A 27,696-nucleotide genomic window follows, 5' to 3' on the forward strand; every position below is an offset into this window, starting at 1 on the left:
AAAAAGCATCAATTATTTCAGCAATAACTTTACATTTTCCTAATCACAATTCATAATTGTCTCAAGATATTTCTTATGTTGTTTATAATGCTCAGATTGCACAGTTTCAGCCATGGTGTGCTTACTGTCTCTCAAATCAATACTGCAGTGACAACGGTTGCTTTTTCTACCATATTGTTTCCAATATCAAACTTCATGAATTGACAGACAATGCTCTGTAAAGTTGCTTAATATATAACCTTTTCTGCGGCAGGGTAGTTAAATGCTGAACATGTTCTATTATTCTTATTAAAAGGAGAAATGCTGCTTCCTTTTAAGCTGGAAAATAAGCTTGTTTTTGTCCTTTGGGAGTTGCCATATTGTTTTTGTGAGGTACATTTTGGGATGTGAGATGTGCCTTAATGAATTACCTGACCTTTTCATTCTGATTCTCATGTAATTTATATTTATTTATTACAAACCTTTTTTTTTAACTGAAATTTTGAGACAACTGGTGGAGAGCCTTTCAGAAAAATCTGTTTTTAATTTTGTGCACTTCCTTTGAACATGCAATGTAGATGTTTTTCAATGCTTTTTTTGTATACTGTACCACAAAGTAGAAATGTAATTAAAAAAATAAAAAAATTTTAAAAAAAGGAAAAAAGTATGGTTGTAATATTTAACTGCGCCTGCAGGTGGTGGGCAAGAGTTACATTGAAATTTTTAATCAACGGGGTTTTGCCATGTATGTATGGGTTGTGCACAGGTCTTGCACAGTTAAACCCCTTGGAGCGTAAAAATTGTATTTGGTTATTTAAGTTTTCTTTTTGCGTTTTACTTTAATTGATTTTTAACTATGTCTGTGGCCGTTTTAGAAACTCCACCAAATTGCTACTGCACACGTTCTTTTACTTTTTCATTTACTGTATTTAAATAGTTTTTCAGCTAAAATACACCCAGAATCTCCACAGTACTGAGCATGGATGGGCAGGTAGACAGTCGAAACCAAATTCATCAAAAATTGATGTGACTGTCTCTACTGGGCCACTTTTCCTTTGCAGTTTCTGAAATAAATAAAAGTCAGAATCTGATGAACCACATAGCTTAGGTGTAAAACCTAGTTACTGACTTAAGCTACTGAAATGCATGAAAACTTAAATATGAACGTATAACATAACTGACCCCACTCATTCGCGTCAGGTTTACCAAAGGACTTCCGGTTATAGCTTTCAAAATAAAAGTCTCTTCAAGCGCACTGACGTTGTAACGTTTTACGCAAAGTCACAACACTTCCGGTTTTGCACTGGCTGTATGACTGACTTGACGCAGCTCGGTTTTTTTTTATTCTCACATGTATGCGCACGCACGCACGCTCTCGCTGTCTTTCAAACACACACACACACACACACACACACACACACTTACTCCTTTCTCTTTTCAAAAGCCCCTTGTGAGGCAGATTGACAGGCTAGAATGAAAATGAGGCGGACGCTCGGTCACGACTTCAGTGCGTACGCGTCCTTTTGAGAAGACCTCTAAACTTGGATCATATCACCATGGGAGCTATTTGGGCCGCAAGGGACTTTTGTTTGTTTTTGCTCTTGTTAAATAGTCGCCAAAGCGCAGCGCTTCCAGAGATTCGAGGTGGGACTGTAGTGAGTGTGTGTGTTGTGTTTTCCTGTCGTGGAGAGGGCAACTTTACGCACGCTTTCAGGAGTGCGCTCTTGTTGTCTGCCTGATGGTGACTTTTAAATTTTCCTTTAGTTTCATAATGTGTAGCTGTGTAAAATGACTTTTTCCCTGGGGGTCAATGTGCTCCCTATACACATGCGTTTTTGACACACGTTTTATTTTGTATGTGACTTATTAACTCTCAGGTTAATTTTTTCACTGGATTTTTCAATTTGCCTGCCGAAGGCTACTATTATTATCAGTAGGGAAGTTAATGTTTTAGTGTTTATCAGTTAAATCCGAATTTCCTCGCTTGTCTTTTTGTATATTTTCACAAATCATGACAAACCTAAGTGCCTATATGGTAAATGTCACGCTATCTGATTTAAAAGGGTATGTGAATGTGTTTTGTTAATCATGACCTTAAAGACCTGTATGGATTTCAGCAGATCCCTGTGCAGAGGGAAGTGATGGCTGTCACATTGATGCTATTTGTCAGACTACCCAAGGCTCATACAAGTGCACATGTAAAGCAGGCTTTAAAGGAGATGGAAAACACTGCGAAGGTAATGTGTTTCCTCTTTGTTGAGTTGCTTGATTCATATCTGCTTACCAAAACCTTCCAAGTTTCAAAGTGGGATCACAGAGCTTGGATGGGTAGCCACATATTTTTTAATGCAGGATGGAATTTGGATAGGTTAGATGTTTGTTATATTAACTCCGTGTTTGTAATTACAATATCACCACAATGTTTCATCTGTTGTGGCATCACTCCTGAACTCCTACAGGATCATTACATTTGTGACTTCTGTACCTATTCATTCTTCTCATAGTTATTTCAACTATACCCCACACACATTTAGATTGCACTCAAGTCCCTGTTCTTACAAAATGTTTTGCACTTTAACTTTTGATCAGTAGGTGAACATTGATTTGTGTGGTGTTTACTTCTCAGACACTGATGAATGCGACTTGGACTACAATGGTGGCTGTGTTCATGAGTGCAACAATATACCAGGCAATTATCGCTGCACTTGTTATGACGGATTCAATTTGGCGCATGACGGACATAACTGTCTAGGTAAGGTCAGCTAAAGACCCCCGAGTAAATAACCTTTTGTGATAGACAGAGCTGGGATCATCATCTCTGATGGTGGGGAGTTGATGTTTGTGTGGGCTGGATGTGAAGTTTCTCACACTCACTCAGACTTCTTTTCTTGAGGCCTCTCTGGTAAACTTTTAAAATGTAGCTTAATGCAAACAGTTTTGGTTTTGTTCATGACGTGATTTAAAAGACTCATAAATATTTATGGCTAAGAATTGTTTTGAAAAAGCTTTAATTACATTTGCAATGTTTGTAAACACTGGACAAAAACTGATGAGTTAAGCACAAATTTCTGAAAATTCTAGTGGAAGTAACAAAAACTTTTCCAGAGTTTTATAAACACAGTTAACTAATGCAGTTACTCCACTGTCCTGTAGATGTGGATGAATGCAAGTTCAACAATGGTGGGTGCCAACACACTTGTGTCAACACCATGGGCAGCTATGAGTGCCGCTGCAAAGAGGGATTCTTCCTCAGTGACAACCAGCACACATGCATCCACCGGTCTGTGGGTGAGTGTACAACATGCACACTTTGTAAACAGCAGCTACGCCTGCATACATGAACTTGACAGCACAGATGTGCAGCGCCCGGAGTACAATCCAGAATTACTAAAGATATTCTGCAGCACTCCCACACATTTAAACATGGTTAAAATTTCTGGAGGAAGAGACATTTTTAACAGTTTCTAATTCATTTATAAAAGAGGTTGCGAGTTTGTATTATTTGTGTTTGGGGGAGCTTGTATGTGCTAATTGTATTAAGCCATGAAAAAAGACAGAGAATTATCTAGCAAATGCTCCAATATTCACATACAAATGTAAGACTGACAGCACAATGAGGGGTGACAGGTTCAAGCTGGCTCCCGTCACTGAGCTTTTATCCGCAGCAGCAACATGCTGTGGGAAAAGGATCTCTGAGTCCCACAGAACAAAATAAGCTAATAACTGCAACACTTGGGTCTATGTGGTCTGTGTCACAGATTTGTCTGAAGTGCCTTTGTTTTGTCTTCTTGATTGAAGTCAACTTAAATGCAAGTACTTTCCACTCCATCGGGTCTTGACAACGCTTTTAAATCCTGTGGACCGATCCACTCAGCTGTGACCTATCTATATAAATGGCACTTCATAATCTCATTTTTCAGCTGGAGGCATTATTGGGTATGTTGCAGACACTAGAGGAGTTTGCAGAGCTTTGTTTTCACAGAATAAACTTTCGAACAACTTTTTTTTTCTATTCCTCCCTGGAAGTGCTAAAAATAACACAGTGGTCGATGTTTTTGAATTGTGTAAGGCGTGAGAACAATCAGTGTCTTTGAGGATGCCAGACTAAGCTCTCACTATGTGTGCCTTTGTGTGTAGCTGGTCAGTCACTGTAGGAGAGTTTCATTGTGTACCTCTCTCCCTCATTCTGTCCCAGAGGGCCTCAACTGTATGAATAAGGAGCACGGCTGCGCCCACATCTGCAAAGAGACACCCAAAGGAGGTGTGGCCTGCGAGTGTCGTCCAGGGTTCGAGCTCGCCAGGAACCAGAGAGGCTGCATCTGTACGTGCTCGACGGCACGAAGCTGATTTCACACTACACACCTACATAGACGCACATGCAGTTGGCTTCAAATGTTGTGTTGACAATTTGGCTCATGCTTGTATGTTGTTGACCCTGCAGTGACTTGTAACCATGGCAACGGAGGCTGCCAGCACACTTGCGAGGACACAGAGAACGGTCCCGTATGCAGGTGTCACGTCAGGTACACCCTGCAGCCTGACAAGACGTCGTGTGTCGGTAAGCACAATGTTTGCAGACTCAGTTGTTGCTTAACACAGGGGACGTTAAAGCGTGTAAGACATCTCACTTCCATTTTTAAAACGCCCCTTTAAAAGCATGCTGTGCAGCCACTCATTATTGCAAATTCTAAAGAGGCCGAAAAGTTTCCAAAGATACCAAAGATATCAGATTGGTATAATGATGCAACCCCAAAAAAAAAAAACAAAAAAAAAACATGGCGTCTTGGGAGAACGTGAAAATAGAATTTTCTCAGCTTAAGGTCCACTTCACAGCTTTTTCACATCTCACAGTCTTTCTCTGAGTTATGAGCAAGGCGAGATTTGGTTGAAAGCTGTGTAGAAAGTTGGTGAGTGAAGCATACGCCGGTGTTGGCTGGTTGTTTTTACATAAATATAAACAGAATGGATATGACAAAGGTATAATTAGTGTTTTGGATTCTTGTTTCTGATAAATGTTTCCTAAGAATGATTTCTGTACAGAAAATAACAAAACAGGGAGTGCACATTCCAGGAGCCACCAACACTATGGACTGGACTTTGTTTCTTTAGTAATGTAGAGGTTATCTAGATGAATGAATGAAAACACAGTAACTGGAAACATATCTCTCTGTCAGTTCTCCTTGTTAGGCAGTGTGCATTCTTCCACACAATGGTTATGAAGGATAAGGATCAGCCGTCAGATATTGGGTAATATCTCTCCCTCCAACATCCAGCAGCAGTGTGTGTGAGGTCCAGCCATATCAGTGCGACGTTGTCTCCAGATTCACTTTAGTGATCTGCAGTGTTATCTGAGGCACGCCAAGCCACTACAAGCTGAATATCTCAAGTGTAAATATACATCTGGTTACTGAGGTGGCCAACACAAACACCCACAGCTGAAGCCAATAGGCTTGGTCATGGTGCTTGTGTGATTTGGTAAACGTAATGATTTCGTGCACCAATACACACTGTTGATGACTGGTTTTGTGTGCGTCACAGAGCGAGATGAAGCCACCGTCGAGTCCTCAGAACACAACGCCACATCCGTCACTGAGGTGGACAAACGGGTCAAACGAAGACTTCTAATGGGTAATGATCACACTGTCTGCATTCAGAGGCCAGGAGCTCGAATCTGTGTTTTCACCTGACGGCATGTTGCGCTGCCAGGAACCACTCGGGGGTGTTAAACAGGAGAGAGGAGTAATGTCTAGTAAACCATTGCATTCCTCAGTCTTTTGAGCAAACTGTGAAATGACTACACACTCGGTTTCTCGCCCCCAGTTTCCACCCTGAAAAATATGCATTTGTGACAGTGTGGCACATTTCACGTTTTCTTTCCATTTGGGATGGGCAGAGTGTGAATCTTTTCTTGTATAGTTAGTATTTATCAGTTGTGTGATTCTGGGTCATTCCATACATGTAAAACATTATATCTATGGCATTTTAGTAAATACACGGGTAGCAAACCAGCTCAGGCGTTCTTGTCTTATAAATAATACACGTTATTAGATCGAGCCTAAAGGGCAACATGTACCTAACATATTTATTTGTGCTGTTCACTCTACAGACAGAGGTTTAGACAATGGTTAAAGAAGAAGTATATTTGTAATATTATGTTGACACTGTAGTCCTGGTGTTTTGAGAGTACAGCGTTCAGTCATTCAAGGTTTAGGATCTAGTATCTGACATGGAACAATAATGTAGCATTTTTCACGAGGAGGAAGGTCATACACATACATTCATGTTGTGTGTTGCAATTTCAGAAACCTGTGCAGTGAACAATGGGGGGTGTGACTGCACCTGTAAAGACACATCCACAGGCGTGCGCTGCAGCTGCCCCGTTGGCTTCACACTGCAACCGGATGGAAAAACATGCAAAGGTCAGATTGGCGGTCCACAAAAAGTCCTCCACAGAGAGGAGCATGAGACTCATGGTACTGCCTTTCAACTTAGTGCATTTGTATGGGAAGTCTTGCTAAAGTGTTGTCAAGATATCGCCTTTTTCCCACAGATATTGATGAGTGTGAGCTTCACAACGGCGGTTGCGAACACTTCTGCAGGAACACCATCGGCAGCTTTGAGTGCAACTGCAGAAAAGGCTTCAAGCTGCTGACAGATGAACGTTCCTGTCAAGGTAGAAATGACCCCTGACTCCTCCTGTCTGTTCTCCTCAAAGACAGAACAGGACATCATAACATGAGGATATGTTTCTGACATCCATTGTCCCCATGCCCATCCTTTCTCGTGATTATTTTTAAAAGGTCTAATCTTTTTTTTGACCAAATAAATTTTAAGTTATTCTCTAAATTGATTTTTTTTTTTAAAGTCCAGCTTTGATTTTTGGTAATGGGACCTTTTTGTTTACCTTTGGATCAGGGTTTATGCCTTTAACCTTTGACCTGATGCAGTTACGTTTAAGACATTTCAATGAAGCACTGCCTTCTTTTTACCTATAATTACTATCAAAAGCCAGTGGACTTTTACAAGATGTAGCACCCTGTGCACGTCACATTTCACTGAGTTCAGGATCAAATGCTGATGTGTGTCTGTGGGTGGGAAATCCCTCCTGATGAAGATTGCAACTAACTGCCCTGCTATTATGTCATCTGTGTGATTTTGATTACAGATATAGATGAGTGTTTTTTTGAGCGGACATGTGATCACACGTGTGTGAACTCCCCCGGTGGTTTTCAATGTCTGTGCAACAAAGGCTACACCATGTATGGACTGGCCCACTGCGGAGGTGAGACTAAGTTAGGTGGAGGGAGCTACACATAACAACTTGAGCGTAACACACAAGTGCTCAGTACAGAGATGTGTCAGGCTAAACAGCATACAAATGTGTGCACTTGCTCAATGATGTGTTGGAAAAATGGAGCCTGTAATTATAATAATGGTTTTCCATTTTCCTCTCAGATATAAATGAATGCAGTGTGAACAATGGCGGTTGTGAGCAGGGTTGTGAGAACACCATGGGTGGATTTGAATGCTTTTGCCATCCTGGCTATAAACTACATTGGAACAAAAAGGACTGCATTGGTAAGCTGGTGCCTCTTCCTATATTACAGGCACATCTGTTGGGTACTGTTGTCCTGTCTCCTTGGAAATTGCGTAATAAAAGAGTGTACAACATCCCACATCTTGGACTAAAACTTGGGGGACAAAAACAGGAGATACTTTGAATTCTGTTCTCTTTTTTTTCCTCTTCAGTTCTCTGTCACCTGGTTTTCTCGTGCTTGAGTAAAACATCCAAAATGCTGTGATGCTGTTGCTGCTGTCAGGATGTTTTGTGCCACATCTTCATGTGCTTCTTCCTTTTCTCTTATATTCAAAAGTGTTCTTTTTTACCTTGGAGTTTTGTTGTGATTTCTATCTAGAGGCTGAGGGTTTACCACCTGCAAAACCCCACTCTAAACCCACCTTGAACTGTAGTAAGCAGGAGGGAGGGGACCGCTGCTTCCTGACATGCCAGTCCCAAGTTCATATCAGCAGTGGTGAGTTGGCTGAGCTAGATCTCTATGTACCATAATTGACCTGTGCCGCAATGTCCTTGTGTGGTTAGGGCTTGTTCTTACTGAGTTTCTAGAAGACGAGCACTGCAGAGGAAATAGTTTCTCTCAGCAGGATCACGTGTTGATCACTTCACCTGCAGATCCATCTTCTTTTCGAGTGTTTTCTTCTCATGAACCAAAGCTGACCTGCAGAACTACACAGTACTGGAATCACTGCCAACTCTGTTATGTTCCTGCTCTTATTATTCATCAGACAGATAAAAACATGACTGCTCTGCTCCCACTTTTCTGCGCTTTATCACAGCCGTAGATAGAGATTTAGACTCACTGCAACTGAGCAACAACTTCGTCCTCGATGGCTAACCTTTGTGGCCGTTTAGATCTAAGACCTTCCAGAGGTTCAACAGTCGTAATCAATCATCCACTAAACCTCTATTAAGTTGCTGCTGTGCTGTGGCAACCGAAAAGGTAACTTCAAGTTCACAATACTGAGTCATATATTCTCTATTAAACACCCAAGTGGAATTGGACCAAAATATTTATAAGCGAGGAGGTGTGTTGACTAATGCACCAAGGTTAGCCACTAATACTAATAGCCTACTTGATAAAAGTTGCTCTAAAAGTTGGTCTAAATTTAAACCATATTTATAGATAGATATAACCATATATATAGATATTTTTTTGTGATCTTCATGTTAGCTTGAAACATTGCAAGGGATGAATGGACGTCAATAGAGCTCTGACAAAGCATAACAAACAATGAGGTACCTATACGGTATATGTGGCGAATAATAAGATTAGTAACCTCTGCAACATGTTTGATCCAATCCAATGATATGAAAGTGTGCCATTATGTTTTTGGCACGATAAGATGCAAGCAGCATGGTATAGAACAGCTCAGATATCTCCTGATGCAGCTGTGTTTTGGAATAGTGATGCGGCACGGCTAAGGCCTGCTAAAGGAAACATAATTAGTCAGTAAGTTAAGCTGTTAAGCACAACTAGATCTAGTTTGTGTGAACAGTCATCAGCATCGGTCTGCAGAGCGCCCTGTCGTGTTCCCACATGTTTCCTGTTTGCTCTCTTATTTGGCTTTTGTGGCCCTAACTTTTGTCAGTGTTGGTCTGTGTGTCATGGCCTCTTGTGTGTTTTCAGGGACGGAGGATTCCTACACGGTGACCTGTGGAATGCCTCTGCCCTGCTTGGCTGACGCACAAAAGAACAACAGTGGCTTGTATTGCTTAGGCAAGTACAAAACATCCCAGATTTACATCTATCTTTCCGCTCTGCCACACAAAACTGTAACTCAGGAACAACTTGGGCTTTCCTTGTTTTCACTTGATGTAGTATATCAGTAGATCAAAATGACAAGGTTTTGTGTTCCTCTGTCCCGCAGGTCCAGAAATGGCCAGTGTTCCACGTATTAAGACCACCGCCACTTTCAAGTCTGGAACTGCAAAGTGCAACTTAAAACGAAGTCAAGAGAAACTCAAAGAGATCTTAAACTCAGCACACTCAGGTACAGAGTTTGCCACACAACAAGCCTAACAATGCATCCAAACACAAGACAGATTACAGATATACAAGGATTAAAATTACAGCTTTTTCATGTTACTGATTAAAAAACATTTTGGGTTTACCAAAAACTGCCAGAATCTAAAGCCTCAATCTTTAGAGGATAAAGCAGACCTGATGGCTGCTTCAAAGTGAAGCAACAACCAAAGGCAAATGTGAAAGAAATTTGTGGGGAACGTGATGTGGTTTTGAGTGTCTTGAATGTCTCAGCACAGCACTTTGACTGGCAGTGACAGGGGAGGATGTAATTAGCCATAGCATGCCTTTCAGTTAGGTCTGACCTAGCCATCAATCAAATGGGGTTCCGATTGTAAGATTATTTTGCTTCTCCAGAGGGTTTCGGTCTGGTGTTTTACATCCCTCACAGTTACTGTGAGGGATGTTTCAAATAAAGGGAATTAACACAGTGACATCCCATTCTTTTTGCAGCATGGAAAAAAATGATCAGACTAACTGCATACAAGGACTCTTTTAAATTTCAATTTAAAATCAAAATTCATTTTCTGTAATGTGGTCTGTGAATTTCTTTAACAATTGTGCATTTGTTTGTGTTGTATGTGTCTGCTGGCTGTGGCGTGGCGTGGTTCTGGGGGGGTGTTTGTCTCCCATGTCCACAGATAGCAGGTTCCTCTTCACTGAAAATGTCCAGTTCAGCTATGTGAGCCTGCGCTGCACTTCATCCGGACAGCGAATGCGTAGCCGGCACGGCAGGAAAGCTGGCGAGGAGGATGGCTCCTCGATTACAGCTGAGTTTGAGCTGGATGTGAACCTAGAGGAGGTAACAGGTTGGTTGGTCTCTCGGCGCTTCCTGCCTCGCTCGTGACCTATGCTTCTTGTTCTCCACCTCTGTCTTTCGCTGCTGTCTGTTCGTCACTAAACAAACCAAACTGTTAAAGTATCTCCTGTTTTGACGTGGCTCTGGTGGTGGTGGTGGGCTCTAGGTTTGGGGTTTTATTTTCTTTTTTTCTATATGAATGATGGCAAAGAAGTGTTCCCTCTCTGACTTGGAGTGCTCTTTATGTGAATGCCTAGGTAAGCATGTGGGCATCCAGGCATGAATTCACAGTTTACTTAGAGGTGTGTCAGATGAAATTTTGCACTGGAAACAGTTGTGGTATCAAGTGCTTCTCTCAGCAGAGAGCTGTGACCTGAACTGTGTGCGCCGACGCTCAGAAAAGAGGCTCAGGAAGACCATCAGGACCCTGAGGAAGTCGATCAACCGGGAACAGTTCCACCTCCACTTTGCCGGGTCTGACTACGAGCTATCCAAGAATCCGGATCAGCCAGCAGAGCTGGCAGGACACTGTGTGGGAGGACAGGTGCTAATGGGCAGGAAATGTGGTGAGTTTGGTTTTCATCCAGTTCACTTTATTATTCGATGCAGAAACCAAGGCAAAGTTCGGGACAGTTATCATTTAGCCAGACATCACTTCTACTTTAGATATTGATGGTTTTCATCTCTCAAAAGTGCAGGTCCAACCACTTTTGTTACACCTAACAAGGCAGCAGTGGCTGTGAGTTGCCAATATGCACACTGCAGACTCACAGTCTTGACTTTAAGTAATTGAAATGGTCCATGCCAGTAAGATATATTTAGACAAGCTGGTTTAATGATTGGATTTGGAGCAGGTGTTGGCCAGATGAGTGCCATATTTGGTTTGCAGACATGCTGTAACAAGCCAGTTGGAGAGGAGAGAGAGCTTGAATGGGAGAACAGAGAGACTGTTGTCGGTTCCTCCGAGCTGTGAGATCTTCCAGCATCTCTTTGGGATAAGAGTGTGACATGATGACTGAAGGCAGGTCTCCTGGTGGCTTTTGCCTCTCAGTTGGGTTTTATATATGACTTGTGATGGAGGAAATGTTCACTGAATATGAACGCGCACTCTCAGTGTTAGAAGGCTGAAGGCTGGCATGTGTTTTCTCTGGCTGCCGCCCCTAATTGCGGGCCTCACAGTAAGTTTGCTGCCTGCTGCACGCCCACTTGATATCAGTGAGAGGAAACTGGTGCCTTTCTTCTGTTGAGATGTCTAAATATTTGTTCAAATGGTATGCGCTTTGTTCGATATGCGCGTGTCTACCACCAATGTTCAAGACATTTGAACTCAGATCTTTTATAAACTTCGTTATGTTTAAGATTTCTGTTTTCCCCTTTTGAACCACAGAGGAATATGACAACTGATAGAAATGTTATAGTTTTTTGTACCTTAACTTGAAACCAAAACTTGTCTGAAACCATAGCTGTCCTTTAGATTCTTTAGGTAATGTTTGTTGAAAGACAATCATCAGCTTTACATTGCATATTGCATGTTGCTGATGTTGAGCTGCTCTGACAGGATTTGAACCTAATCTGCGTCCGTGCATTATTTCTATCTTTCAGTAACACAGACCTTAAGTGTCTTGATTCCTTAACTCCCCCGCTATGGTTTCTGGTCAACATTAAGCAGTCTATTGGCCATGGCAGGGTGTAGACATGTAATTTGGGAGAGGAAGGGTTGGGGGGGGGGGGGCCTGAAAGGCATTCTTCTTAACCCCCAGCTCTTTAAAGGAGCTATATTTTCCCCTCCTCCCCCACCTCCCGCTCTGGCTTAGTCCGGAGCACAGTTTAGTCCTTTTCAGTTTGCCCACTCCATTGAAAACCCCATGTGGGACTTTTTCTCACTGCCTCAGCCTCCTGTGCATTTGGAGAAAATGCACAGGAGGCTTTCAGAAATGCTTTCACCTTTGTGCACTTTTCTCCTTTGATTTTGAATTTTTATTCATAGTCTCCGTTTACTGTATATGATTATATAGTTGATATAGTTTATTAATTATATAAATATTTTGTTCTTCAGTTGCCTATTTGCACTGTTGTTAATCTTTTCACTCTTCATTATCAGCAAGTGACTGCATCACAAGTAGTCAACTTGTTTGCGTGTTTGTTTTAACATTGAAGATGTTTAGGAAGTGCTGTTGATTCAAGCTGGCAGTTTGAGTGCTGTGTCCCCCCTGCCCCCCAGCTGGGGCCACTTTGCATGACCCCCAGCAACTAAACTGCTAAAGAGAATTGACTTCATCCACACCATGGGAATCAATTAGCATCAGCTGTTTGGGCCTCTGCTTGATGGGCGCGAGCAGCGATTGGGCCAAGCAGAATGGGGGGATTCAGAAACCTGACCCCTTTTATTGGGTTCAGCTTCTAACCACTGTGATACCATAGTGTTTTCCTATGTCATCAAGTAGGCAAAGACTGAGGACTTGAATAGAGGTGAAAGGTCTTTTAAACCTCTTTGGGGCCATCAATTCGAGGACTCTATAGAACCGCTCTTTGCATTTGAAAGGCTTCAAGGTTTTTTTCTCTTTCACTCTCACTCTCTCTCCTCTCTCACTGCTTCCCTCTGTCAAATAAAAGCTGTTAGAGGACAATGCAAAGATGGCTCCTCGTGGTCTTTCAGAATAAACAATAGGCTTCAAAAAATGAACTGCTCTTGAGAGAATTACATTTTCTTTCTTTGGAGGAAAATCTAACAATTTGCTGAGCCACATATAATGGATCTACGTTAACGCTTTGTGTGTTGAGCTTTTGGAGATAGTGGTTTCTCTGCTTACAGACAGCTTAAAGGTAACAACTGAGGCACATTTTGTGCTAAAAGCCCTGGATTTAATTGATTTATTCTTGTGTGAGATCAGCTTCAGTTTTCAAGTCAAGTTCTTAAGACCATCAGACAGACACAGCAGTTCCCCAAATTAATTACAGGCATCACTCTGAATGGGAGGAACCAAAGCAAAACGCTGCTTTAGTCCCTTTAATCAAGCCTTTGCACTTTGGTGAGATAAGAGGGAAATAATCTCTTTGATTTGCTTCTGTGTTTGCTTTTAAAAGAGTCGAGGGTGCTTATGGTGGTATTAAAAGTTCCTCCCTGATGTTACAGCCATGTTATATTAACTTTAGGATGTGTCAGATGCGGGGCACAAAGGCAGATGTGGAGAGGGCTGTGGCTCTTTTGTCTCAGTGATTTTGTAAGGGTGTATTAGGTTGAATTGCATAAGCATTTTAACAGGTTAATGCTGGGATTTTGTATGCATGTGTGTCTCTCAAGAGTCTACTTTGATTTGCAAACTAATGAAAAATAATATAAAAAGACAACACTTAATGTGAGTAATGAACAAAACTATTTTGTTTAATATCAAGCCTTGCACTGTTTTGTATCAAGAATCAGACTTTGCATTTAAAAATGACAAAGAAATTGCCAGACACAACTAATAAACATACTCTTATAAGTTCTATGTGTCTTTGCCTGTAAAGTGAGTTACATATGTTAACATTACAGTATTTAAGGAAATTGGATTATTAACCTGTTTCTATTCATTCACTAAGAATCATTGAGTTCAATATCTCCATTCATTCAATTCAGTCATGACCTAAAGCCAGTAAGGGAGATCTACATAACCGTGACCCTTGGCCATTGATATTTCTCCATTTTGACATATGCTTATATTAATAAACAACTTCACCCATCACACTAAGAACACAATGATCACTGTGTCCTAAGTTGTAAACATTCAAAGAAGTTATGTAAAGGTTTGTGTGCTTAATAATGCACCAGCATGCAATAAACATGGTGTGCTCTTTCCTGCTACTGTTTATGAGTACTTATCTATCAGAGGTTATCTCACTGATATCTATTGAGTGCTGTCTTTAACTGCACTTTTTTTCTCTGTCAAGCACAGTGTTTAGCTCACTGCACCACTGTATGCTGTGCTGAAGTGCAAGGCCAAAGATACTTGTAATGTTCATTCCTGTGCAAGTAAAGGTCTCCAGACTGTCAGCTGGTGGATAACTTGATCAGAATCAGTTAATATCTTTAATGTGTTGAAGGTGGTGAATAGTTACCTGGCTGCTCTTCAATGTGTTTATCCTTTTCAAGTATGTGCATGGTTCTGTTTGATTACACTTAAGAGGCAGCTGATGAAGTCTGGGTTACTTTACTTTAATGGCCTTGTCATGCAATTGAGCTGCTGTATTTACAGTGTAAACCTACAGTGTGGTTACGACTGTTTGATTATATGTAGCCACAGGGCGTGCTGCTATATTTGTTGATTCATGTCTGCATTTTACACTGTCTATCTCCGCTCTTATGGTTTTTGTAGTCGAGCGCTACCTGACACTGATCTGTCTGCTAAATTGATGTAAATTACAAGTTCAGACACATGCGTCTGTTTTGAGTCTTAAGTGTTTGTTTTTAGTTTCTGAGGAAAATCTTTGATTTCACCGTCCTTGAAGAATTAAATTTGTTTTAGCTTGATTCCATATCACAGTATTCTTTTTGAGAGAATAATAGATGTGTTTAAGCATTTAGAAACGTAACTCACCACAACACTAAAGCCTCTTTTCCACTGGTCAAAAAACCTACTAAGACATGCTGACTTTTGTCAGCAATGGAAAAGGGTCCAATCGGCATTCACTCCCAGGTGACTCCAAATGAATCTGCAGTCGATGTGGGTATAAGACAAAACTATCACCTCGCTTATATGACAAACAACCACAAGCTTGATCATTCCCTAGAGAAACATTGCAAGCCAAAGCTACAATTTGCTCCGTGTATACTCAGTATGCGTATACTCAATTTAATTAACAATCCTTAATCTATGTTGTTGTCATCCCCCTGTTGTGTGTTAGTGAGCTGCAGTGTTGGGACCTACTACAACGGGGATCAGGGAAGGTGTGTGTTGTGTCCAGCTGGGACATATCAGGATGAGGAGGGACAGATGTCTTGTGAGGTCTGTCCTGGACCTGAGGGAAGAGAAGTCTCCAGGGTGGTTGGAGCTCGAAACATGTCAGAGTGTGGAGGTAAGTCACTGTGTTCAACAAACAACTGGACATTGCTGAAATTATCTTGTTGTAGTCAAATACAAAAAATGAACACATGAACAATATTGTCATGATTTTCATTGTATAAATAAACTGCTTTGTCTTTATATATATTATTAATACTGAAAATGTACTGTACCTCCCCAGGCATTCTAACGTCTTGATTGAAAGTGTACTCACTAATATTTGAATCAAGACATGGGTGTATGACAGACTGTCCAAAGCTCCCATATTGTGATAATGACAATTATTTACACTGCGCAGCAAAATACTAAAATATAGCTGCAAGCAACAATGCTGGGGCCAAGCAGCCCAGCAGGCCAGAGTTGCCTTGGATACATAATGTCATTATGTCAAGAGCAATGGTTGCTAGGACTCACAGCAAGTTTCATGTCAGTTGATTAAAGATTGGCTGAGATATGATTGATTTCTTGTTTGGCACCTTTGCCGTCAGTTTCGATTGGCTGTTATTATTGAATACTTTGGCAAATCAAAAATGCATGTGATAACTCTGTGAGTCTTGGTCTGAAAAGCATCTATGCCAACTTTGGAAAAGACTGGACCAAGGGTCCTTCTATTTTATCACCAGACACAAGAATTCAGATTTTAGGGCAAACACAGAAACAATTATAAGGCAAGTTGCAATTTTTCTTTTTTGCACTGCCCCCTAGAGTTAAAGGGCACCTGATTTTTGAGCTACCTCCTGATTGGGTCCTGAGTCCATGTACAAAGTTTAGCATTCATACATAAAAGCATTGCTGTGATATGACCTTACTACCTGTTCGGGAGCTTTGCCACCATTTTCAATTGGCTGTGATGAACAAATACTTTGGAAAATCACAAATTGGTCTGAGGATCATCAGGGTGTGTTAAACTGTGCTTGATCCAAGAAATCCAGCTGTACCTCATTTTTAAAAATCAGGCATATGGTTCAAAAGTTACATGCGTGAATGCACCTCCAACTTTGACCTGTTGTTGGCACTAGGCCGCTTGAGGCACAGACACTAAATTTGGTGAAAAGCATCACAGGAGTGCCCCCAATCAGTGTGCCACATTTCAGAACTTTTTACCAGACTGTTGTAGGGACTGCCATAGAGTCCAGGCAGAAGAAGAAAAAGAAGATGAAGAAGAATAGGTGGACACACAATAGGTAGCTACAGAGCTACACTGCCTGGTCCCCAATAAACAATGAAAAGAAAAATTGAAAATGCATAAACCAGAGGGAAACACAATATAACAAAAAGCAGGAAAAGCAATAAAGGCCCAAAATATAAATAACTGCTTTGTGTATATGAGCCACACAGGAAGCAATTGTGCCTTGATACAGATCTTTCCCAGGCAGATGTTCTGCTTTGTGTAAAGCCAAAGAGGCTCAGCTCAGATCTTAAAGATGCATTTGAATTCATAAGGTGAAGTCGGCTGAATAAAAGCTAAAGGAGCCACCATGTTTTGGTCTCCTCCTGTGCTGTTATCGCAGTCACTTTGGGGCTGAGTCCTCGATCCCATCTCCTCTGACAGACTAAACAAGAAAAGCTATCAGCAGACTCCCACTGGCACCTAGTTTGTATTAGTCACCCGGGAGTGTGCGAGAGGAGGTGCACTTGGAGATGGCATCATTCCATTAACATTTGCTTGAGCTTTACCACAGGCTCTTGCCTTAATGGAAGGGAAGAGAATTTTCTTTTTTTATTTCACATGTGCCACAAAAAAAGTTTTGAAATTAGACAAATCCAAGTGCCGCAGTTCTAAAACTGGCCAAAAGCTTTGCTGTGTTTGCAGTTCACACTCTGACTTGACCCAAGGTTTGTGTATGTTCAGGTCAGTGTTCCCCAGGTCAGTACTCCCATGATGGCTTCATCCCCTGCCTGCCCTGTCCACTGGGAACGTACCAGCCAGAGGTGGGCCGCACCTCCTGCTTCCCTTGTGGAGGGAACCTGGTGACCAAGCGCAGTGGTGCCGTTACCTTTCAGGAGTGTGAGACCAAAGGTGTGAAAGTCTTCTGTGTTAGTGTTGTTGTGGGTTAAAAACGTAATAACTCCAGTTTAGTTTTGCTTTGTTTCTTATGTTTAACATAAATGGAGATTAGAGAAGATGTTTCTTCTGGAGCTAACAGGAACTCTGCTGCCCTCTGCAGCTATTGTATCATCTCTACATCAAAGTCATTAAAACTACACACCTCCTAGATATCAATTTATCAGAAAATAAGGGGGAAAGTTTTGGTTTTAGTTTGATACAATTACATTTTTATGTATAATCTAATAGGTTTGAAAAGGTTTGCTGAACACAACATGGCAAAAGATTTTTTAAACCCACTGAATAACATTTAATCTTTCAATTGATCAAAAACCATTAAAAAAAACACCCATTTTAGAGATGTGAACATTTAACTATGGAAGTGAATATTGGAAGCATTAAATTAACTAACAGCCCTTATCACTGTCCTTGGCTCCTGCAGTCCAATGCTCTCCAGGACATTACTACAACACCAGCACACACCGCTGTATCCGCTGTCCAATGGGCACATATCAAGGGGAGTTTGGGCAGAACTACTGTGTGGCCTGCCCTGGAAATACCACCACCGACTTTGATGGCTCAACTAACATCATGCAGTGCAAAAGTATGTATGTCTGCACCCAGCAATGCCCCTGAAGAGAAAATGAAATACAGCAGCAGTTTAGGATTTATTTCCAGATTATTCACCTTGCTGCACCAAGAGGAAAAACAAACATATCGGTCACATCTGTGTCACTTTACAGACCGACAATGTGGAGGAGAGCTGGGAGATTTTACTGGTTACATTGAGTCACCCAACTACCCGGGGAACTATCCAGCCAATATCGAATGCACTTGGACCATCAACCCACCGCCCAAACGCCGAATCCTTATTGTTGTCCCCGAAATCTACCTGCCTATTGAGGACGAGTGTGGAGACTACTTAGTAATGAGAAAAAGCTGTGAGTTAAAAAAAAAATGTGTTGGGGGCAGGGGGGTGGACTTTATTGCAGACATATTACAGCATTAAAGTTGTAAACTAATTATAGATGCCGTCCTGTGTGCTGATGTCTTTACTTCACAGCTCTGTCCAACTCCGTGACAACCTATGAGACTTGTCAGACGTACGAACGTCCCATTGCTTTCACCTCCCGCTCCAAGAGGCTTTGGATACAGTTCAGGTCAAATGAGGGAAACAGTGGGAAAGGCTTCCAGGTCCCTTATGTGACGTATGATGGTAAGAGAAACATGTTTTGTCCTGTAGATGCGATGTTACAGCCTCTTGTTTGTTACACATATTTGATTAGATTTGTCACACTAATGAGCTCTTTATGGACATCATTTGTTTCAGAGGACTACCAAGAATTAATAGAGGACATAGTCAGAGATGGAAGATTATATGCTTCAGAGAATCACCAGGAAATTCTAAAGGTATCTATATTTTGACTGTTCTATACACCCATGCCCCAGCTAAGTTATTAATTATATTGATTATTTAAATCAATACTTCCCTTCACTCCTTGGTTTGTGTAGTTGTAAATCCTGTGAGCATGTGGCGCCCTCTTTTGGAGACATGTAGAAGTACAAACTGCTGCTGTGTTTGTCTCTGCCTGTCTTTGCTTTTCATTAATTCAATACATTTTCTCCTCAGGACAAGAAGCTCATGAAGGCGTTGTTTGACGTCCTGGCTCACCCACAGAACTTCTTCAACTATACAGCTCAAGAATCCAGAGAAATGTTCCCTAAGTCCTTCATCCGCTTCCTGCGTTCCAAAGTCCTGAGATTCCTTCGCCCTTAAGAAGGGTTCCCACAGTGTTTCTTGATTTTTTATGATAAACTTAGATTAGATACTGGCCACAGTATCTGTTTTTTTTCCCACTGACCTCTGTAAGAGTATTCTGTAGTTATCTGTTCTCACATGGAGTGATACTGGAGTGGACCACACACTTGATAAAAACTGATCCTGAGGGGGAAGTGGAGAAGTCAAGCAAGTGAACTTTTACCTGGAGCTTTAAGAGGGAAAATATGATCTGTGAAGAGGTACCGAGCATAAATCTACAGGAATCAGGATGTCTTCCCTTTGTTTGGAAATTTTGGAAACGTGTTTTGATTAGCAACATAAGATTTGTAATGACTTTATACCTTCCTTTAGATTTTAAAGTCACAATCTCAGGATTTAAATCCAAACTGCAAGTCTGTGTATTTCATAATCGCTAAATACTGTACATGCCAACATTATGAGACTTTTGCAAATAGCATCATGATAAAAAACAAATACGGTAGCTAAACAGATATACACTGACTGTCAGTGTTACTGTATTTAGTTTTAACATAGGCTGCTTTCGCAGGTAGAGATGAGTTGCTGATGAGTTGTTGTTGTCAGAAACAAATATAGCACAAATGTTTTCTTGGGAAAATTGGCACTACTAAAGAAGTAGTGGCACCACAAAAGCAATTATTCTGATGAATTTTTTGTATATGATGTAAAAAGTTTTAGGTGAAAAGCTAATGTAATGTAGAAACTACATACATTTTGACAGTAAAGCATTGATGCAATTGCTGGCGGCCGATGTATTTGATATTCCAAGGTGTCTAAATGAATGCCACTGTCCTGAAAAACCTTTTCACTTTCCAAAAAAAGACAGTGGATTTTATGCAATTCGTGAGACATCAGCTGCTTCAGTGAAAGGACACCAGTATGCATCAGTACATTTTGTATTATTAACTAGAAACCAAAGACAAGCATTCACTTCTTAAGTGAAGTGATTTGAGGAACTGAATAATACAAAGTCAGAGTCGATGAAAAGAAATGAAAAGTCATGTAAAATTGAGCTATTCACCTGTCTTAGATGATACATGTATGTATATTGTTTATGGTTTTGTACATCTAATATGCTGTAAATAAAGATAGGAAACTTATTTTGTGTTTTTATTCTCCTGCCTTTTATTTTTTTGGCATGAAACAGAACTTAATTGTTTCTGTTATAGTTCATTCACATATTCACACACACGCACACATGCGCGCACACACACACACACACACACACACACATACTTGTAACTTGTAACCATCACAAGTGAGTGCCTAACCCTGACCCTAACCTTAACCTAAACCTAATTCTAACCATAACTCTAAAACCAAGTCTTAACCCTCAAAATGTGATTTGAAGGTGTCTCAAAAAGTGAGGACTGGCCAAAATGTCCTCACTTTCCCAAAATGTCCTCACTCTGTTAGTCAAATACTTTTTTTTGTCCTTACTATGTAGCAAGTACAAGTACACACACACACACACACACACCATGACCGCCCTGTTAGACCAGTTAAACTTTAAATATATTCATTAGTAAGACAGTATTTGGACAGAAACACATTGCTCCATTCTCTTATTTAGATATGAAAAGACACATATTCTGACTGTCTGCCTGTGAAATATTAAATATGAGCTACTCATTTTAGATGTACATGTACAGTTCCCACTTATATCTGAAACATTTCCATTTCTGTAATTCTTAATTAACCTCCTAGGGATGAATAAACTTATTTTATATCTCCATTAGACCCATCATCAGCACATATTACAACTAAGCTTTACAAGACCTGCCCAAATTTGAATCCAAGTGCTTACATGCAATTGATATTCATAATTTAAGTCAACCTTCATTTTAATACTTCATTACAAGTAAAATCAAGTACATTTTTTTACTGTTTCTGAAATTTTATTGACTGAATAATCAATAGATTAATCAATAATTGAAATACTAATTATACATATTAATAATAATAATACATAAATATAGACATATACATACATACACACAATAATATATACAATAATATTATTTTTTTTATCTTAAATCTTAATCTGAAAAGTAACAACATCTGCCAGATAAATGGAGTAAAAACTGCAATATTTCCCTTTAAAATGTAGTTATGTAGAAGTATAAAGTAGGATCAAACTGATCAGTACTTGAGTAAATGTACTTACTTTCCACCACTGCTTATGTATAACAAATTGATAATACTTATCATATCTCTCATGAATTGTTATATACTCACCCTAACCAACACTGTGCCATACCACCATATTAAACTGTTGGTCCTCTTGATGTCCACGGACCATAGCTTGATTATCAATCACGTCGAACCAAGCGGTGCGCTCGTTTTACATTTCAGGTACTCACCCGGTCACACACAAGGGCGGGGCGTAGCGCTGCATGTATGGGTTTTCCAATGTCTCCTCAAAATTCACACAAACTAATCGATTAGGTGGTGAATGATAGCTTTAAATATGAAATCAAACCTCAGTCGGTCGGTTATATGTGACATTATGCAACATTTCACCGCCCATTAGGTCTTTACGGAAGATAATCGGTGTGGTCCTGTGCGTATGACCGACCGCCATCTCCGGAAACTACAAGTCAGCTGCTAGGAAGCTGAGGGTGTTTATCGCTGAATTAGCTGGATGGCTAACCTTGGTTGTTGTTAGGATATACTGTGCATTACTGCGGTTTTTTTATGAAACAGCAGAACGGCTGTTCTTTGGGAACTGAAAATCTGTAACAGGCCGTGAAGATGAAGATTGTATTTGTTGTCGAAGCTTTCTCTTTGGTTTGTTTGGTGCTGTTAAGCGAAGTGATAGCAAAGGTAAGGCTAATGTTAGCTAGGCTAGCTAGCGTTACATTGAGAGAAATGGTGTTAGTGAACTGTAATATCCTGTAAATCTCCCCAAAGGATTATCTCTCGAGTCTGGACAGCCAAATGTAATAAAAGCTGCTTAAACAAACTCTTGACATCCTGAGTTTGGGACACCTGTAAAAACGTCGCAGGTCTTTATAACGCTGCGAATTATGAGTTTTATCTTTCGACCTCCAAAATAAGCTAAACATTAAAGTTATAACTTATAACAGAAATGCAGAATTTATTAAAGGGCTGTTGTATAAGAATGTGATAATTTTAGCTCAATGTACCTAATGAACTGTCAACTGTGTGTATACTGTGTAGGGAAATCAATATTATATTATATCAATCGATATGTTTTTATCGTTGCCATATGACATAGCTAACACAAAAAGATGACATGGCTTTGATAGATATGCACAAGAACAACAAGACGAAACAGATGGCAATCAAAATAAAGGTTATGCACTTCTACCAGTGGTGGAACCAGTACCAAATGAATACTTGAATAAAAGTATTAAAGAAAGCAAAAGTAAAAATACCCCATTTCAGAATAATGTGTGTTATATTATTGGATTATAAGTGTTGATGCATTAGTGTCTACTTCAGTATTGCAGCTGATAAAGGCGGAGCTAATTTTAATTAGTTTATATAATGCTTTGTAGCTTCTGAATATCTTTGATTATATTTGACACAATTAATCTGATTCTGCAAAGTATCTAATGCCATCAAATAAATGTAGTCAAGTTAAAAACAACAAACAGTATTTGCCTCTGAACTGCACTGGAATAGAAGTATAAAGTAGCAAAAAATACCACCAGTGAGTACTACTACTACGATTAATAATAATAATGACAACCGTTTTGTCTGTATAGCACTTTTTAAAACAAAGTCAGCAAAGTGCTTCATATGATTTAAATTATGTGAACACAGCAAAAAGAAGGAAAGGGGAGCGGGGAATGAAATACATAAAAACATAAACTTAATAGTCAAATTTAAATATGTGTGATGTGTGTATATAATCAAATATGTGATCTCTCCGTTGCAGAATCCTGAAGACAATCGCTGTAAATGCATCTGCCCGCCATACAGAGATATCGAGGGACAAATCTACAAAAAAAATGTCTCTCTCAAAGACTGGTATGTTAATAATGATGTGTCACTACACTTTTCCCTAAATTATGTGAGCTGTTCATTTCCTGCTTCCTTCCGGCTTGATAATGTTATTTTCTTGTTTTACAGTAACTGTCTCCATGTAGTTGTTCCTATGCCAGTGGATGGAAAAGATGTGGAAGCGTACTGTTTACGTTGTGAGTGTAAATATGAAGAGAGGAGCTCGGGAACCATTAAGGTGAATTGACTGTGTGTGTGTGTGTGTGTGTGTGTGTGTGTGTGTGTGTGTGTGTGTGTGTGTGTGTGTCAGTGAGTGAGGGATTGTGAATTTCTTTCCAGTTAAAACCCCAAAGATATTCAATTTACAATAATTTGAAAAAAGAGAAAAGCGACCAGTCTTCATATTTGACTCATAGGATTTATACAAGAAATAAAATTGTTGTTGATAAATTGTCTGTCAATCAACTGATTGATTAGCTGACTGCTTGTCACTTAATTCACTGTGTTTTTTATGTTTGGATTGTGCGTGTGGAAGGAGGTGATACTAACCAATAATCCCTGCATATTTTTAGTTTACCATCATAATGTACCTCTCCATTCTGGGCCTGTTGCTGCTCTACATGGTCTACCTGACTCTCCTGGAGCCCATGTTGAAGAGGCGTCTGTTTGGACACTCACAGCTTATCCAAAGCGATGATGATGTTGGGGTATGTGTTCCACATAGTAATACAGCATTGCAACTGAAAAAGTACCATTTTTATGTAATGGTGATTATTTAATGATAATAATAATGATAATAAACTTTATTTATATTGCACTTTTCTTAACAAAGTTACAAACTGCTTAACAGAAAGGAAAAAAAAGAAGAAGGAATTAAATCATGGTTATGCCTCTATCTTTTATACAGAACATGAGTTACTCTGAACCCTCTTGTCATAGGAATTTTTATGTGTGTGTAAATGACCTCCCTTTGCATAAAATGTGACATGGGATTCACCATTGGTGGGTAAAGTTTAACAAGGTTATGTGTCCCTGCATTCATTTTCTAACCCTTGTGTGTGGGCAGGACCTTGAATAGCTGGATTTGTACTGTGCTAGAAATACCTCTAATGTCCAAATTACTCATCAAATACAACACAGATAGTTTCTCATTTATCATTATTTGAAATCTGAAATAAACATGGAAATGTCAAATGACATCAGTTTATGTAGGCAGCTTTTATGGAGCGTTACGGCAGCCAGTTCTATTTGAACAGAGCAATACTGTGGGTAAGATCTACTCAAAATACAGGGAGTGATGTATATAGTCTTTGAAAATGCTTTCTCATGCCATATCAGGTTTTATTTTATGGGAGGCTTCACAGGAGAATCCATTAGTGACCACAACCATAGGCAAAAGCCTGCAGAGGGGAATATCTCAAACAAGTATAGGGTGAAGGCAGCTTTAACCACTTTCACCATACATTCAAAAAAATTAAAGTTTCTTTGTTAGGTTAAGGGACTAAAATGCATGTGGTTAATGCAGCTAGTTTTCTGTAGGAACATGGTACCTGAGAGAGGGAAAGTGGGGCTGTTGCAGTAGTGCAGCAGAATGAGATCACTATTTGTCGATTTGTGTCAAACTGAATCTAGGTGAACTTAACTGGGAAACTGAATATGTTTTCTACAGTGTCAGTTTCCATAGACTATGAGTCTGTTTATAAAATTTGTCCAAGCAGTAAAAACTTCTCATTCTCTGCTCACTGGGCCATCAGTCCAAAATGTGTTTTTTTCAGAAAATATTAAATTAATATGGATTTAAGATGTGCCGGTACTTGTCTGTATGTGGTCACAAACAGGAAAGGAAACAAATTACCTAAACTTAAAGGAAACTGGGGTTTTAGAGAAATCCTTCAATCGCAGCACATTCAAACACACACTGATTTCTTGCCTCAACCTATATTCCATATTATTTAGCATAAAAAAAACAGAACTATTAAACAGCAGCAAACCAATTTGGTCTTCTTCAGTATGATGCTGTATTTAGATGTGTTTAGATATTAAATAAAGGGAAACATTGACTGTTATTGCCTGAGGGTAGAGGGTGAACTGCAGCTGTCTCGCTGAGCACTCTGTTTTCACTGGCAGAGTTCAGGCAAGAGGAAATGTAACACGAGAGGTTTCTCTTTAAAAATCTTTTGCTGTATAAAAATGTGACTCCTCAGAAGTCAGTACCAGAAGTTTTACAATAGTCAGCATGATAGTGTTCTGGTAAATAAGCTGTTATTTGTAACTTCCCCATTTATTGTGCAACAACACAAAACCAAAATTATGGCATTATCTGATTTATCTCAAAGCCCTCAGAACTAATATTTGTATTATAGCACCTTGCTCCTGTACTGTAACTTGCAACCAAATAGAGGGAGAGAAATTTGTAAGCAAAACCAATAAAACCGGAAGTGCTGCTGCTACATTAATTACAGAGGAAATGGTGGGCTTGTAATGTTTAGTCAGTCTTTGATACACAGAGGCTGCCCAACTGATTATTCCCACACAAGAGCTAACTACTAAGAAAAAAAAAATCCACCTTTCCGCTCTCTGTGGCCGTGATCCTCCCAGTCCTTTATTGTTCTGGCAATTTTTTATCATCCGGTTTCCTTCATAATGATTATAATTACAACTTTATTTATATAACGCTTTTCAAAAACAGGTCACAAAGTACTTAACGAAAAGATATAAAACCAAGAACGTTCAAAGGTGAGATTGAATTAGTACAACTGAATGAAACAGAAATTCAGCAAACCTAAAAGTATGACAACAAAAGCATTGAGAGGCACAGAGTAAGACATTTGGTTTTGATTAGGAGGAAGAATGAATGGAATAAAAAATAATATCTGTGGTTTTGCTGCATCAGTTTTGATCCTTTTTAAACTGCCCGTCATGTTATATGTCTAAATCAGTGGAGCACTCTTTTAAAGGGGATCATTAAAATCCACTCTAAAACACACAGCATTGTAGAAATGCTACACTGGGGTTATAGGCAATTTCCCTGTTGGATCTTATGTGGAGTCTTAAAGGATAGATCATCATTTCATCATCATATTTTTTCCTTTCTGTGTTTTCAGGACCAGCAGCCTTTTGCCAATGCTCACAATGTTCTGTCACGTTCACACTCTCGACCCAACATGCTGAATAAAGTCGAGCATGCCCAGCAGCGCTGGAGGAGGCAGGTTCAGGAACAGCGGAAGTCCGTATTCGACCGTCATGTTGTTCTCAGTTAAACTGCCCTGTGATCAAGAGTTACTGGTGGAGCAAAAAAAAAGAAACCCAACAAAAAAACACTGTGACAGATTCCTCAATTTATATCACTTTCTTTCTCTCATTTGTGGTTTGTATCTCAAGTGTGATACTTCTGAGCTGGACATGGTGAAGAAGCCCCTGGCAGATAGGGTGGGGAAGCTGGGAACTCTTATTTAGTCTGCAGGCAGCACAAGAGATTACAGTGAATTCTTTTTTTTTGCACAATCTTTAATGAACTGTCTTAAATAGCATTTCCAAAAGCAGAATTTACTCTCGGCCCACTGTGTAGTTTGCAGAAGTGCCAAGTCACCAGAGAATTTGCAGTGAAAAATTTGATGGTCAAGACTAATAAGTGCAACACAAATGTTACACCATTCTCTAACTCTTTCTGGCCGCTGTCAGGAGGAGTCCCACCAGTCCAAAGCTGACCAGACTTTCAATTTTACAAGCCAAGCTGGCTTTCTGAGTAAAACATCCAGATGTAGGTTGGTGCCACTTGTCATGGCTGGATAACTGGACTCCTAGCTGCAGTAATGATCTGTTAGCATGTAGCTGGTGGGTATTTTCCACTCAAAAACGAATATAACTTGGAACTACTGCTCTCACCACAGGAGAAAGGAACTAGTGTAAAATATAGATCCTTCAGCCTTCTTTGAAAATGCATGTTTTATAGTAAATCTTTTATAACTGTGTTTTCAATCCTTTATTCCTACCATTATGTTTAATGTCTGATAACTGGTGTGAAATCCATCATTTAATGCATTACAAATAAATTAGACGTTTGAAAGTAGTTTCACTGAAATTCATTGCAGAAATTGATGCAATTCCTTGCTGATCTCATAGTAAATGTAGCTGTGCTATTGATCCTCATCTCTTGAAGACCTCATTGAAGTCAACGCCCTCTTCAACTGCCTAAACAAATGTATAGTCTTTTATTTTCTCACTTCTTTGTGCTTGGTCCAACACCAGTTCCATTAATCAAAGCCCCTGTTGACTAACGGGCAGCATCTAATGTGATGGCAGAGTGGTGTTTGTCTGAGCTCAGAGAAGTTTATTTTGTGAATAGTTGGGCTGTGTACATGAGCAGAATGGATAAATGGTTGGGAGATCTTTGAAAGTGTTCTTAACTATTGTATATGTGATACCTTTAACTTTGAAATAAATTTATGTAATATTTGTGA

The 27,696-nt window shown here is 39.8% G+C and overlaps 2 protein-coding genes across 8 annotated transcripts; both read left to right on the forward strand.

Annotated features, from left to right (window-relative positions):
- Positions 1-1,400: 1,400 nt before the first annotated feature.
- scube2 (signal peptide, CUB domain, EGF-like 2) lies at positions 1,401-20,364 on the forward strand. Of its 7 annotated transcripts, none has more exons than XM_071489321.1 (23): positions 1,401-1,623; positions 2,097-2,216; positions 2,606-2,731; positions 3,133-3,267; positions 4,175-4,300; positions 4,421-4,537; positions 5,518-5,607; positions 6,282-6,398; positions 6,530-6,652; positions 7,145-7,261; positions 7,435-7,557; positions 7,896-8,012; positions 9,186-9,275; positions 9,427-9,549; positions 10,223-10,390; positions 10,740-10,946; positions 15,262-15,432; positions 17,272-17,439; positions 17,909-18,070; positions 18,210-18,407; positions 18,530-18,682; positions 18,797-18,876; positions 19,097-20,364. In XM_071489321.1, the coding sequence occupies exons 1-23, from the start codon at positions 1,536-1,538 to the stop codon at positions 19,241-19,243; spliced, it is 3,066 nt and encodes a 1,021-aa protein (XP_071345422.1). In that variant the 5' UTR covers positions 1,401-1,535; the 3' UTR covers positions 19,244-20,364. The 7 variants fall into 7 exon arrangements, with proteins under 7 accessions (XP_071345422.1, XP_071345425.1, XP_071345424.1 ...); XM_071489324.1 differs by having other exon boundaries at positions 10,743-10,946; positions 19,097-19,393; XM_071489323.1 differs by having other exon boundaries at positions 2,100-2,216; positions 19,097-19,393.
- Positions 20,365-21,637: 1,273 nt separating this feature from the next.
- Positions 21,638-27,696, forward strand: tmem9b (TMEM9 domain family, member B). Its single transcript, XM_071488563.1, has 5 exons — positions 21,638-22,090; positions 23,172-23,263; positions 23,366-23,474; positions 23,809-23,943; positions 26,341-27,696. Exons 1-5 carry the CDS (start codon positions 22,019-22,021, stop codon positions 26,494-26,496), a joined length of 564 nt encoding a protein of 187 aa, XP_071344664.1. The 5' UTR covers positions 21,638-22,018; the 3' UTR covers positions 26,497-27,696.

This window comes from Trachinotus anak, unplaced genomic scaffold (assembly GCF_046630095.1).
Source record: "Trachinotus anak isolate AG129_WGS33_773 ecotype Australia unplaced genomic scaffold, CSIRO_AGI_Tana_v1 ptg000011l, whole genome shotgun sequence".
NCBI lineage: Eukaryota > Metazoa > Chordata > Actinopteri > Carangiformes > Carangidae > Trachinotus > Trachinotus anak.